At 41.0% G+C, this 13,458-nt stretch overlaps 1 protein-coding gene across 2 annotated transcripts in view; it reads left to right on the top strand.

Annotated features, from left to right (window-relative positions):
• The window catches only part of roraa (RAR-related orphan receptor A, paralog a), a 190,043-nt gene extending 177,767 nt beyond the window's left edge, over positions 1-12,276 (top strand). For both annotated transcript variants that reach the window (XM_020631291.3, XM_020631293.3), the window contains 7 exons: positions 1,253-1,648; positions 2,307-2,428; positions 2,524-2,656; positions 3,672-3,779; positions 4,716-4,826; positions 5,060-5,172; positions 5,550-12,276. In XM_020631291.3, the coding sequence (XP_020486947.1) occupies positions 1,253-1,648; positions 2,307-2,428; positions 2,524-2,656; positions 3,672-3,779; positions 4,716-4,826; positions 5,060-5,172; positions 5,550-5,714 (1,148 nt within the window). In that variant the 3' untranslated portion in view covers positions 5,715-12,276. The remainder of the gene's footprint in view (positions 1-1,252; positions 1,649-2,306; positions 2,429-2,523; positions 2,657-3,671; positions 3,780-4,715; positions 4,827-5,059; positions 5,173-5,549) is intronic.
• Positions 12,277-13,458: the final 1,182 nt, after the last annotated feature.

Genomic DNA, 13,458 nt, shown 5'->3' with positions numbered 1-13,458 from the left:
TACATTGGGTGCTGGAAATGTAGTCTTGTTTGAGAGGCAGGCAGAAACAGAAAATGACCTCCATTATTTCTCCGAGACAAAAACAGAGTAAAAACATGGTGGCACGAGCACACGCTAAGACTACCCTTTATTATGTTCATTGTCTGCCAGTAGCAGGTGAGACTCGGTCTGTGGGACTAATTTGTTGCTTTGATAGAAACTAGGTTTTGATGAAATAGGGGCTTGTTAGAGGTTGTCATTAGTGCTACTGCAGCTGAGATGCAGTAATGGGAGCACACAGGTGGGGATGTGTGCTGGAGGACTCCTGCTGCGCTCAGGCTGGTCCAGACGTGCTGGTCCAGACTTTGCCCGAGCTGTGAAGATTATTTTAGAGCAGAACAGATTTGTTTTGGGTTTTGTTACTATTCAACACACTAGAATGAACACACACGTGCACAAAAAAACAAAAAAAAACAGATCATACATGCACAGATGCCTGTTTAGGCAAACTGCTTTACACATGAATACATATAGCGATGAATATGAATGAGCACTTAAGTACATTAGCACATATAAACACCTAAGCATAGGCAAACACATTCTCACGTGCAAAGACATGCACACACATGCACAGAAACACACATGGTCAGGACGGACGAAGGTGACTCTTGCCTTCACTCAACACACCAGAGCCCATCTGCCTGCCCTCTCCTCGGTGACACTTCATTCGCTTTCCACTGAGTGTAGACAAACACACTCACTCACTCACTCACTCACACACACACACAAGCACAAGCACACACACACATACTCAGTGTGACCGGCTGACATACTGCCAGGCCCCCAGAACTCTGGCCAAGGAGTCTCATTCTTAGCAGCACTGTTTAGTCTGGAAACCTTGAAACAGGAGGCAGTAACTGAGCCTACCTCGCGTCTGAATGGCCGGGGAAAGCCATTAGTCACTTCCCAATGGTGCCTCTGTACTTAAGACGTTGTTCAATTGTAATAATCTCTGTCATTATAACTGGGCCCTCCTTACTGATGCTTTACATTTGTTTTGTTTTTGTCAGTTAGAAAACTGCAATACAATTTCAAAGAATGCATCATTTCTGAAATGTCTGTTGTCCACCTGCTCAATGTATTGTTTAAGTGAGTATTAGTTATTTGTAATAACTCGTTACATTCTGCCAATAGGCCTCTAGGTGCTCAATATTGAAAATAATGTGATTCTTTGTTATCGTCAGTCCATCATGTTATCTCTGTCTTATCACAGCGGTGAAGTTCGGCCGCATGTCAAAGAAGCAGCGAGACAGCCTGTACGCTGAGGTCCAGAAGCACCGGCTGCAGCAGCAGCAGCGCGACCACCAACAACAGCCGGGTGAGGCGGAGCCACTCACACCCAGCTATGGCCTCTCAGCCAATGGCCTCACGGAGCTCCATGACGACCTCAGCGGCTACATGGACGGTCACACCCCCGATGGCAGCAAACCAGACTCGGCGGTCAGCAGCTTCTATCTAGACATCCAGCCATCTCCTGACCAGTCAGGCCTGGACATCAACGGCATCAAACCAGAGCCCATCTGCGACTTTGCCCCTGGCTCTGGCTTCTTCCCTTACTGCTCCTTCACCAACGGAGAAACCTCCCCCACCGTGTCCATGGCTGAACTAGGTAAGGAGCAGGAGAGAGGCAAGGGGAGACAGGAGGAGAGACGGCAAAAAAAAAAAAAAAAGGAGGAGGGGGGAGAACAACTCAACCGTGGGGCAAACGACACAAAGGTTGCTTAAAATAGCAGGAGGTTGGAGACTCATCTCCAACACTCATTAAAAGAGCCTCTTTTTTTGTAATTAGTTTCCATTAATTAGGGCCAATCAGGATCCAGCAGGGCAGGCGTCTGGGGAAATCATTTTTTTAGGCTCCCCTGTGCTTAGGAACTCCTTTTAACAGATGTGTTTTCAAAACCATTTAAATTCTTATACTCAATATTTCTCTCCGAGAAAATGTGACCTTTGTTTGAGTGAGTAACGTGGCGCCCCTCCTCCCCTCCATGCATTTGTGTCATAACTAGATTGGCTTTGCCTCAACCTTAAGTTATGAGCTTCCTGCAGGCGGTAAAAGGAAATGTCAACAAGCCTTTTCCCAGTCAAAAAAAAAAAAAAAAGCCCACGCATATCCGCCTCTCCTCCGTCTTGAAATCTCAGTAAATAAATCTTCTTTTCCTGTGGCACATTTCATCGTCGGTGTCTCCACTTTCACATAGCCTCATGAGCAACATTCAAATCTCGACTGTGATCTGTTTTGGTTTTCGTGACGATTGGTTGTGTTGCAGAGCATCTGGCCCAGAACATCTCTAAGTCACACATGGAGACATGTCAGTACCTGAGGGAGGAGTTACAGCAGATGACCTGGCAGGCCTTCCTGCAGGAGGAGGTGGAGAGCTACCAGAACAAGGTAACCCGTTCGCAACCACAACCACGGCAGTTTTACACTTATCAAATCCATTGTTTTCAAGCAGCTAACCCATTCTCTTGCCTTTTATGTCTTAGCCCCGGGAAGTCATGTGGCAGCTGTGTGCTATCAAAATAACAGAGGCCATTCAGTATGTGGTGGAGTTTGCCAAGCGCATCGACGGCTTCATGGAGCTCTGTCAGAATGATCAGATAGTGCTGCTGAAAGCAGGTATGACAGCCTGTCAACATGGCCCTGCTGCCGTCAAACTCACCCACACCAACCAACCACCACCACCACCACCCCCCTCTGGCATTGTCACAAGGGCGTAGCTGACCTGACTGCACAAAAGCCTCCTCTTTACACGCACAGACAGTGTCACAGAAAGGAGACCCCGCCCTGCCTGTCTGTCTCTGTCGCTCTCTATTCTCCTCTGTTCATTACATACAGCACTTAGCAGGGATGGACACAGTATTAGATAAGCAGTGTGTTCCTGAGCTCTGATAATACCTATCAAGACGGCTGCCATTTCCTTCATCTCCTCCCTGACACCCACTATGTCTGCTTATTCATAGTGCTCTCATGAAGACGTACTTCCAGAATATTTTATGCAGCTATGGCTCAGTGCACACACTGGCACCTATATTTATCCACAAATACAAATCCTCTCACAGGTACAAACATAGGGCACATGCAGGAAACAAACACCTCCCCTGGGTCTCTCCCTTAGTATTATTTACATTAGCACAGCCAATACAAATAGTAAAGCAAAGACTGAGATCTCTTGTCAGACATGACATTTTAAAACATCAGCTCTTCCCTCACAGGCAGTAATGGCTCCTGTTATATTTTCTTGATCCTCTTATCCACTCCCACAGAGTGGTTCAAATTGTAGGATGGGATATATTCCCTTACCTATCTTACTAAATAAAGCCAGAATTATAAAGCTGTGTCGCTACTGAATGAAGTGCAGTTTTTACCTGGCATGTCGTTATGGAAGAATAGCCTTCTGTTTATGATATTATCATCTGTAGGCATGTTTTTTTTTTCTCCCCCCCCGTCTGACTGCAGGCTTCTTTATTTAAAAGTTGCTTGTGATACTTGTGTTCTAAAAGAAAAAGCACAAAAGCACAATCATGTGTTTTGCATCCCTGACTGATGTGAAACTGTGAGGGAAAACAAAAAAAAAAAAAAAGAAAAGAAGCAAAGCTCAGATTCAGCATCTTGTTCCTGTCTGTCTCCACAGGCTCTTTGGAAGTCGTGTTTGTCAGAATGTGCCGTGCCTTTGACTCGCAAAACAACACAGTCTATTTTGATGGAAAGTATGCCGGACCTGATGTGTTCAAGTCATTAGGTAAGTGAAGCGGGTGTGTGTGCGGGTTTGAATGAGTGCATGTGTGCTTGCATGCTGCCGTGTTCTTGTTGTAATAACCAGAATCAAAGTGTGCGCTGTTGTGCTCTGCACCATGCTTAAGGGTTGGAAGCAAACACGTAGCACTCATCCCTGCCTCACCTGGCATTGCTGTCTCTGCGACGGTTATTTCCGGTAGAGCAGAGATGTTGGTGAGCTTCTGCTGCATATGGCTCCTGTAACTGTGGAATAAATAAAGCCAGACGGAGCGTCTTTAGGGAGAGTGCTATCAAAACCAACATTGATAGTCTGACATGAAACATTTCAAGCAAAAGCAAATAGCATTCGTGTTTGACTGCCATGACATTAGGAAGAGTCTCCACTATGGATTTCCTCACATCTCCAGCAGCCTTTTGATGGAGAAAATGTAAAATATGTCCCAAAGTGGCAGTAAAAATGGTGAATTCTGTTTTGTGGGACAAGTTTACTGTTATTTATACCTCCCTGCCTATTTGTGTGCGCATGTTTAAAGGAGGAACATGTGTATCCGTCCCAGTGTCCTGTGTGTTCTGCACTGAGGGGTCCACAGCGGGGGGAGGCAGAGTGATGGGCTTCCCGAGCCGCGGTGGCATCCGCCTGTCTCTCTCTATCCCCGATAATTGATTTAACTAAAAGCCTCAATAGTGACCTCATTTTGGCTTGCATAACACCACCCAACTGCCAAAAGTGACTCGTCTGGGAGGCAAAAACTCAGTAAAAGCATTGCCTGTTCTGCTTAAGACGCTCCCATGTGCTGTCAGCATGCCGCTCTTTTTTTCATTCCTTCCCCCTTCCTCTCCCCCTCCCTGTGTGCCTCTCTCCCAATAAAGATCAAGAGTGAGTGTTGTTCTTTGGTCTTCCTCATCCTAAGCCCTCTCTCTGTGTCCTTTGCTGTGGCAGGCTGTGACGACTTGATCAGCTCCGTCTTCGAGTTTGGGAAAAACTTGTGTTCTATGCACCTGTCTGAGGATGAGATCGCCCTGTTCTCCGCCTTTGTGTTGATGTCTGCTGGTAGGTGTCACTCACAGTGCAAAGGGAGAGAAAGAAAAAAAAAAAGAAAGAAAAAGAGGCAGGCACACATTCACCACGACAAGGAGTTGCTGTTGCCCTCCTGTTTTTCTCTATCAATTAATATCCTCCCCCGGTAGCGCTGCGGCATTACTTTTCACATGAGCAAAGTTGACATTTGGAGACGCCTACATGTGCTTGTAAAGTCACAAAAAATGTCTTGATTTACCTTTCAGACCGGTCTTGGCTCCAGGAGAAGGTGAAGGTGGAAAAACTCCAGCAGAAGATCCAGCTGGCTCTCCAGCATGTCTTGCAGAAGAACCACAGAGAGGATGGTATACTTACAAAGGTACAGTGCGATGCAGTGCACACTCCATCCATTATCACTGAAAGTGGCTGTCTGCTCAGCATGCTCTACATTTGTAGTAATGTAATCTCCTACTGTTTAGATCTTTATCCACAAGCAATGGAGCTGTTTTAGCACATTCATAATGCTACATGAAGTGCATTTTATCAGTAGGGAAGTAGCAATTTATCAATTGTAGCAGCTCCGTAATATGAAGTGTCAAGTTTTGCTCGTGCCTGAGTGCTTGTCTCAATATTTACAAGTCTGTTTGGCCCTGTGTGAGCGGGAATACACTGTAGGGAGGAATGTTTTTCACTACCACTACTCCATGTCCTTGCCTCCCTGTGAATCTAAACAGCCTGTCTCCTCTCTCTCCACAGTTGATATGCAAAGTGTCGACACTGCGAGCGCTGTGCAGTAGGCATACAGAGAAGCTCACAGCTTTCAAAGCAATATACCCAGACATTGTGCGTGCCCACTTCCCCCCCTTATACAAGGAGCTGTTCGGATCAGACTTTGAGCAGTCCATGCCCGTTGACGGGTAGCAGCCCTGCCAGGTGCCAGTGTGCCCACCGTAGGGGAATGTGGAGGAGGAATCTGAGACACTTTATTGGTGCCCTGCACAAACCAGAGCGGACAGATGGCACGCTGTTCAACTTCTTCTTTTACATCGGACGGGAGGGCTTAGGGAGTTGATTCTCAAGGTTTACTTTATTGAATTTAGTTCTCTGTCTGGAAGACTTGTGAGACCCGACAGCACGTGGGACATGAAGAGGAGATGGGGACAAATCAATTCTGTCTGGCTGAACTTAACCCTTTTATTGCACATTTCAAAATTTAAGCCAGTGGATATTTTATTAATTTTTTTTTTTATTGTCAACAGTATTTATTGCATCCCCCTGGTTTTGATTTGTCCATACATCCGACTCACAATTGAATACACAAAAGCACAAGTCAGTTTTGGATAGTACTAATAACCCTACCAATTCAGATTGAACATTTTTGTATTCCAAACGTTTAATTGGCTTAACCCTATCGACTACACTCTACGCCAGAATCAAAACAACAAACTCCTAAAGTGTGCACATTTTGGTCAAGTTCAGCCATGTTCTTTTCTCTTGTGTTCAGCTGTATCTTTTTGGACAAAGTTCCTGGAATGAAAAACTCACAGCAACTTTGAGGGAGGGGTCTGTCGGCATGGTGATGCAATCGGCACCTCTCTGTGGACAATCGTTTCAACAAAAAAAAAGTTTGAAAAAAAAAAAAGAAACCTAGAATTCTGGTAATTCTAATGAAAACGCAATGATTTTAGCTGTCAAAGACTCCATCCACCATTGTTGCATAGTGAAATCATGTAAGGCCATCTGCTATTAATCCTTCTCTGGACAGGTGCCCTGGAGAAGCACAGGGCACCAACACAATGAAAAGGGTCCATTCCACCTGTTTTATAATGTACTACAGGGTATATGGTCATAAGTACTTACTATACAGAAAAAAAGTAATGTTTATAGAATCTATTTTAAATAACATGTATGATATTAGTAGTTAGACCATTCTTAATTGTTGAATTGATAAGGCACTTTTATTTACACCTTTCTTTAATTTAAGACTTGTATATTTACCTAGTGATGTGTTGCATGTGCACAAGAAATACAAGTTGAACCATGGTCACAGAGGCTAGTCCCGGGAGCTGCAGATGATTCTGGTCTGGAAGTGTAAGGGCTTTCTGTTAGGACTGCTCGCTGGTTGGTGGACAAAAGAGGCGCCGATGAGAAGGCAGGTTAGAGTCACTCTTATCAGCTGTGTTACCCTGACAACACCTGTCAAAATGTAGCTCTGACACTCCTTTAAGGGAGCAAGCACACACACACACACAATATTTCTGTTCTTTCTTGATCAAGTCAAGGTGTTCTATGGTGACATATGCAATATTTGTGACTATGCTATAATTTTGGTTCTAATTTAACTTTTGAAAACTTCACATTTAATGTAAAGAGCACAAGAAAGGACGAACATTATCACGGCCAGGTCTTACAAAAAGCTGGAATATCCCCGGGTTTAGAGCACACATTTAGACTGTAATCCAACTCTTCCATCTAGTGGAAGGTAAAAGACACAGCAAGCTAAAAGCCTAACAAAGAAACAGGGTCTAATCTAAAAGCACATTTATGAGCCTCTATCAAAATGTTTTTTTTTTTTGTAATTGTTTTCTGTTGTTGTTTTTGAGTGACTTTATCTGCCTTCTCAGCAACAGCCTCAGCCCAGCTACGCCACTACAGGGCACAGAAGGAACAGTGAAGGGGGGGCAGGGGGGAGTGAATATTCAAAGCCTTGTCTGGTAGTAAAGCTTCTATTTTTGTAACACGTTTTGGTTTATAAACTCATGAAAGAGAAGGAGGGAGAGAAAAAGATGTCAGGTAGCACTTAACTATATTCCCGCAATAATTAGACTAGCCGTTGTTTGTATGATTAGGGGAGAAACGTAAAAATGGTAGGACAAGTGCTATTTTCAGAATGCTTTGTTGTTGTGTTTCTGTTTTGTTGAGTGTGTCTTTCTTGTCAGTGTGGTAGTAAAGTGGTTTTTGGACAAAAAAAAAGAAAAGAAGAAAAACCTCGTTGTGCCAAACAGTAGTCGTTGCTTCTGCTTTCCAGTCTACTCGTCTATTATGTAGAATGGATACCTAAGACATTCCAGCAATCTCAGTAGCGACTTGAAATATCTTTCAAAAAACAACACAAAAAAAAAGGAAAAAAAAAAAGATATCCCTTTAGAAACCCAACAAAGCATGTTAATACATCTGTCACCGACCCCTAACATAGAATCTAGTTGTTTTGTCTTTTGTTTTCTGTTCGCACACGATCATTCCTCTGCCGTGCAATTTGTACAAGGCGTTGCTGCCTTGTGCTGTCACCCCTCAGGGAAGAGTTTCTTTTGCGCTTTCTGTTTGAGAGGACATTTGTTTGTTACTCATTCGATTTAATTTATGTTGTTTTTGTCAGGGATGTTCCATGAGAAATGGTTGAGGTTTGAGTGTTTTTTTTTTTTTTTTGTATTGACGTCCTTATTGGGGACCTCCAGCCACTCAAAGGCCACTGCGGCCCTACGGTCAAGTTCAACAAAATGTCATTTCGAACAACACAAACCCCCATCACATTTTTAAAAAAAAAGCAGTTCTATCAGCACACAGCATATTGTCACACACACACACAAAACAAACTGTTTTTGGTTTCAAATGGTGTCATCAGGGTCTTTAAAAAATGATAACCCTCTTTGTTAGAAAAAACCAAATATTCTTATGCAATACTAAATCTGTTGTGTTCGGGTTGTAGTAGATATGCTGTACCTAAGTAATAATCTTTGTTAAGATCCAATGCTATTTGGATATGCACAAGCCCAGTACGACTAGTAAACCTCAGTCTCCCAGCTAAACAAACCCAGTCTGGAACTCTGCTAGACAATCCAGGTTGAGAGGCTCAGTTTGTGGCCCAGGCAAGAGCAAGCGAAGAGGATGAGGTGTGTATGCTCAGGGAGGTAACAGATAGGCCGAAGAAGCAGCTCGCAGAGCACTCGATCAGATGAATTAATGAGGTCTTTAAAAAAAATCTCTTCAAAGCACTCATTTGATACGAGGAGGTGGCAGAGCACACTGAACACACAGTGCAGCACTTACTGATCAGGAAAAGGAAAAGAAGGAAGAGATGGAGATTTGGCTGATTTTCTGTTATTTATTTGCAAAAAAACAAAAAAAACAAAGTTTGTGTTTGGAAACCTTTAATTTGTTGTTTAAATCAAACAATTCAGTCTTTTCTCAAACATGATTAGCAAAGGTCTACTACCTACACGGTTCCTGTCTCATGAAATGAAAACGTTGTGTTCGATATAAAACAAGCAATACGCCTTGTGTTTAAAAATTACGGGTCTCTACGGTTCATCCTTTTGAATTGGCGTTCTTCATTCAGCTGATTCAACTTATTCTCAGTCAAAAGCATAAAAAGTAATAAAGCCACACTGCTCTGTTTTTAATCTTCTGGTATGGTTGTAATATTTGGCAGGATAGCAGAAAATCGCTCCTCAAACATGTGGAAACTTGTGTCAAATTATAAACTGCTCCTCCACACGGGCCTGTAAAGTGATGTCCTTCTGTGTATTATCACTTCTTGATATCCCGATTTAAGCAAGGGATCGATGCTAAGTGTGCGATTCAATCAGTGTATAGTGTTCAGTCAAATGTGCTGGTCCTTCTGTCTCTGCTCTGTTGTCTGTTTTGTAAAAAGCAATAGTGTGTGTGTGAATGTGTGTATGTGTTTGTTCTCACAGTGTGTGAATAAAAATAAACCCCAGACAAGGCTTTAATAATTACAGAGGAACAGGGTTATGTGGACGAGGAGTGGTCTTGATTTTATTTTGGACTTTAAAAAAAAAAAAAAATTCAAAGGGTTTTTTTGGAAAAGCTGAGCTCAATCCATCCAAACATGATAGGTGTAGGTTTCAAAAAAAGCGTGACATACTGCCTTCAACAATTCACAGGTCTGCAGAAGGCTGTGGGGAAACATTGACCGGCTCCACAGTGCAATCACGCTTCACCGTCGGTTTCAGACAGCCGAATCATCAAGTGAATGGTAAATGAATTCTGGACTGGATTAAATTGTGAAAATGAAGTTATTCTCGACCCTAAATTGTGAAGATCAGCGCTATGTCACGCTTTAAGTTGTGCTGGAGTGTCGGGTGTGTTACCAAGAATTCTAAGTCAGTCATCACATTTGGACAGAACTCATCCTCCAAAGCACAGCTGATAAGGATTTATGACTTACAAATACGTTTTAAGAATATAGTTTAAAAAAAAAGAAAAAAAGAAAAGATGAAAAGCAACTTCTAGCCATAATCGAATGTCAAGCAATAATATATGTCCGTGTATTCTTTTCTTTTATCGGATTCTTTTGTGCATAATAGTCTCTGAACATCTGCATGTAAATACACCTCTTATTTATCACCTTTTTTTTTCTTTTTTTTTTTCTTTTGTTGTGTTGATTCTTCCGTGGATTGTTTTTACGTTTCATCTGTATATTTGACCAGTTCTGTTCCCGGGTGGAGAACCAAGAACTCGATGGCCTGTATGATGTATATCTTATTTTCTCTCTCTCTCTCTCTCTCTCTTTCTCTCTCCCTCATTCTCGGCTGTTTATTCACCATATTTAATGTTATAATTGATCACGTGTATAAAGGTAGCTTTGTAATTTCTGTCTGTATAGGTAAGAGGAAAATACTGCTACTAAGGCCTACCCAGTGAAGATATTTATCTGTTTATCGATTACACCTTATTGTACGATAACTCGGTTTCTAGTTTGCTTCCCTCTTTTAGGATTAGTTTGGTAGAAATAGGGTATGCTGACATTTATTTTGTGTTGCCCTGATGTGTGGTGCTAGGTAAGTTAATTTTGTGAACAAAGTATTGATTCCTAAGCCTAGCCGCCCTATTAGTTCATTCATTTCATTGCATATTAATGTATTATTGATATTAGGACTCAATAAATAATAATGATAATGAAAATGATAGTGGTAAAAATGTACCCGGCCAGTACCTGTATCAGTGTGCTCGTCTCGGGATAAGGCACTTATTTCCTTCTGACTTATAGCAAAGCTAGTATCTGCTAATTAACAAACTATTTAAGGTTGCTTTTTGGGGTTTTTGGAGAAATGCTAATATTCAAACTGAAACAGCAGTATTGTGTTTTTCTTTGTCTGATTGTATAAAAACCACTCACTGAGGCTATAGTTTGTCAGGTTTTTAAGATACTTAAGATTTACCTCTTGTGTCTGCATAGTTCTTCACCTGATGCAGGAAAGTGGTGCTTTGATTTGATGAAACAGAGCCTCGCTATATGCTTTTGTTAACCCCCGCCCCCCCTCCCGTTTTAGACTATCCTGAAAGTGGTTTCCTCATAAACCTTTTTTTTTTTTTTTGCACCACATGAAGTGTTACAAATGTCTATGACAGAATTGCCATTTGAGGACAAAGTTGACCTTTTCTCTCCACTCTGTAGCAAATATCAGTGAGAATATGCTTGCAATAATCTACAACGTATCACACTGAGTGCCTCTCGGTGTAACAAGATGCATACATGGTTCTGATTGTCTTCTTTTTTTCTTTTTTTTTTTCTTTGTGGTTTTTCCAGACGTGTTCTGAAGTGACAATGTATTTTGTACATGAGGAGGATAAATTCTCACTCGCAGGCTTTTTTTCAGATTCTTTCTTTTTATGTGATGTTGATCATTTTCACGTGGGTTAATGCGTCAATGTTTTTGATGGTCCGTTTCCAGTGTACGTGTCACCCCTCACCTTATTTGATGAACATTAACTGGGAAGAAGTTTATTTCATGTCCAATTTTTGAGTCCAATAAATGTTTGCAGATAATATGACAGAAAAATACACCTGCACTTTTTTTGATCAGGCAAAAACTTACAGGCAATCCACATTTCTGTTAAGTTTTTATTTTCTTCTTATTGCATCAAAGAACAGATTTATTGACGCATTGTATATCAAGTATTTGTATGTGTTTGTAAAAGATGCAAACAACACATCTGGATTTCTTTGGTGTTCTGTGTTCAGTGTACGCTCAGTCAGTCGGGGTAACTTAACATGAAGGGTGGGTGGAGCAGGGGTGGATTCTTCTTTCTTTTTTTTTCATGCAAATGCCGTTCCATTTATGGGAAAAGCCCCTAAACTCTGTGTGGTTGTCACAATTTCTAAGTCACACGTTTGCTACTGATGTTATAATGGGGACAGATGATCATGTACCTTTTTATCCAGCTCTTTTGAACTCCTTTTAGCAGGTAGTCTATTCACAAACGTAGTTTTGCTCCTTCTTGTCTGATTCTTAAATATGAAAATAAGTATTTTGATTCATTTTGTAAATACAGCTGTAAAGAAAAATAAGAAATTTAATGTTGTCTTTTAAATACTTTTCATTCTAATATGAATGTTGTTATATTGTACTTAGAAACTGTACCTTTAATATTACCTTTATTAAAAGTGCATTGGACACATCGATTTTAGATGTGCTTTATGTGCTGTTATCCCATAATAAAATTTACCGCTTGTAATGGGCTTTTATTTTCTGGCTCTTATTCTGTCTCTGTCGTTCTATCTTCATCTCATTCTCTTTGAATCAAAACTAATAGCACTATATATTTTTGATTCATAACAACTTCAGAAGACCTTGATGTCTTATTAAGTGTTACAGTATTTATTTAGAGGTAGCCTCTGATCTCCAAATACTTTGAAATAATTACAATTCAATAAGTCAACGCTTACAACCAAATCTTTTCAAATGACAAAGGAAGCAAGAGTCTGCCATTTGTTTTTCTCCACAGTCAAGTGTATATTTCATTATTTCAGAAAAGATACCAGAATTCCAGAACCTAAGAATTTATTTTCTCAGACATAAACTGGAACAGTGCAAATACAATAACTTATTTGTAGTTGAAGTCATGAGATACATATATCAGATTCAGATTCAGATTCAGATTCTTTATTGTCCCACAAGGGAAAATTTGATTTGTAGCAGGAGCATACAGATGAAAACAAACACAAGGACAACATCTCTGTAAAATCTAAAATAGGACAAAGTTAAACAAGCAGACAACACAACAAAATGTAAAAACAATATAAAACATTATAAATAAAATCTGTCCATAGATCAAACCAAAATGGGAATTCTTACCAAGTTAGTAAATTGAAGAGGAAGTGTGCAAATGTGCAGTTAAAAGTGTAAAAGACCAACCAAAGGGTTATTATATTTATGGCAACAGGGACAAATGAGACCTGGAGTCTTTCAGTTTTTCTCACAGGAGCTCTAAAACGACGAGCTGAGGGTGAAAGGTCAAACTCACTGTGAAGTGGGTGATTTGAGCAGACAAGTATGGCCTTAGCGCTCCTCAGGACCTGCTGGTTGTAAATGGTCAGAAGCCCAGTCCAACTCCTCCCTGATGCTTTGCTACTTGCCTTCCACTTAAATTCAGACATAGTGTTCTTGTTAAAGGATTCAATAATCATGATGTCATGTTTAGTAACAGGCTTTAGTTCTGTACTTTATAAACTATCAGGGCCTGCATATATCTTACTTGAGTTAGGGATTATTTCATTTCCATTTTAATCCGAGCTGGAAATTATATCTTTACATTTACTTACAGGCCCTCTTAGTTAAACTCTGATGAGTGATTACGGGTTAATTTTTTACTTCAATTAAGGATGTTTTTTTGCTTGATTTGTAATCAAAATTGCAGCTAA

This window comes from Labrus bergylta, chromosome 7 (genome assembly GCF_963930695.1).
Source record: "Labrus bergylta chromosome 7, fLabBer1.1, whole genome shotgun sequence".
In the NCBI taxonomy this organism is placed as follows: Eukaryota; Metazoa; Chordata; class Actinopteri; order Labriformes; family Labridae; genus Labrus; species Labrus bergylta.
Note: the sequence above shows the minus strand (reverse complement) of the source record. Positions and strands in the feature narration are given on the sequence as shown.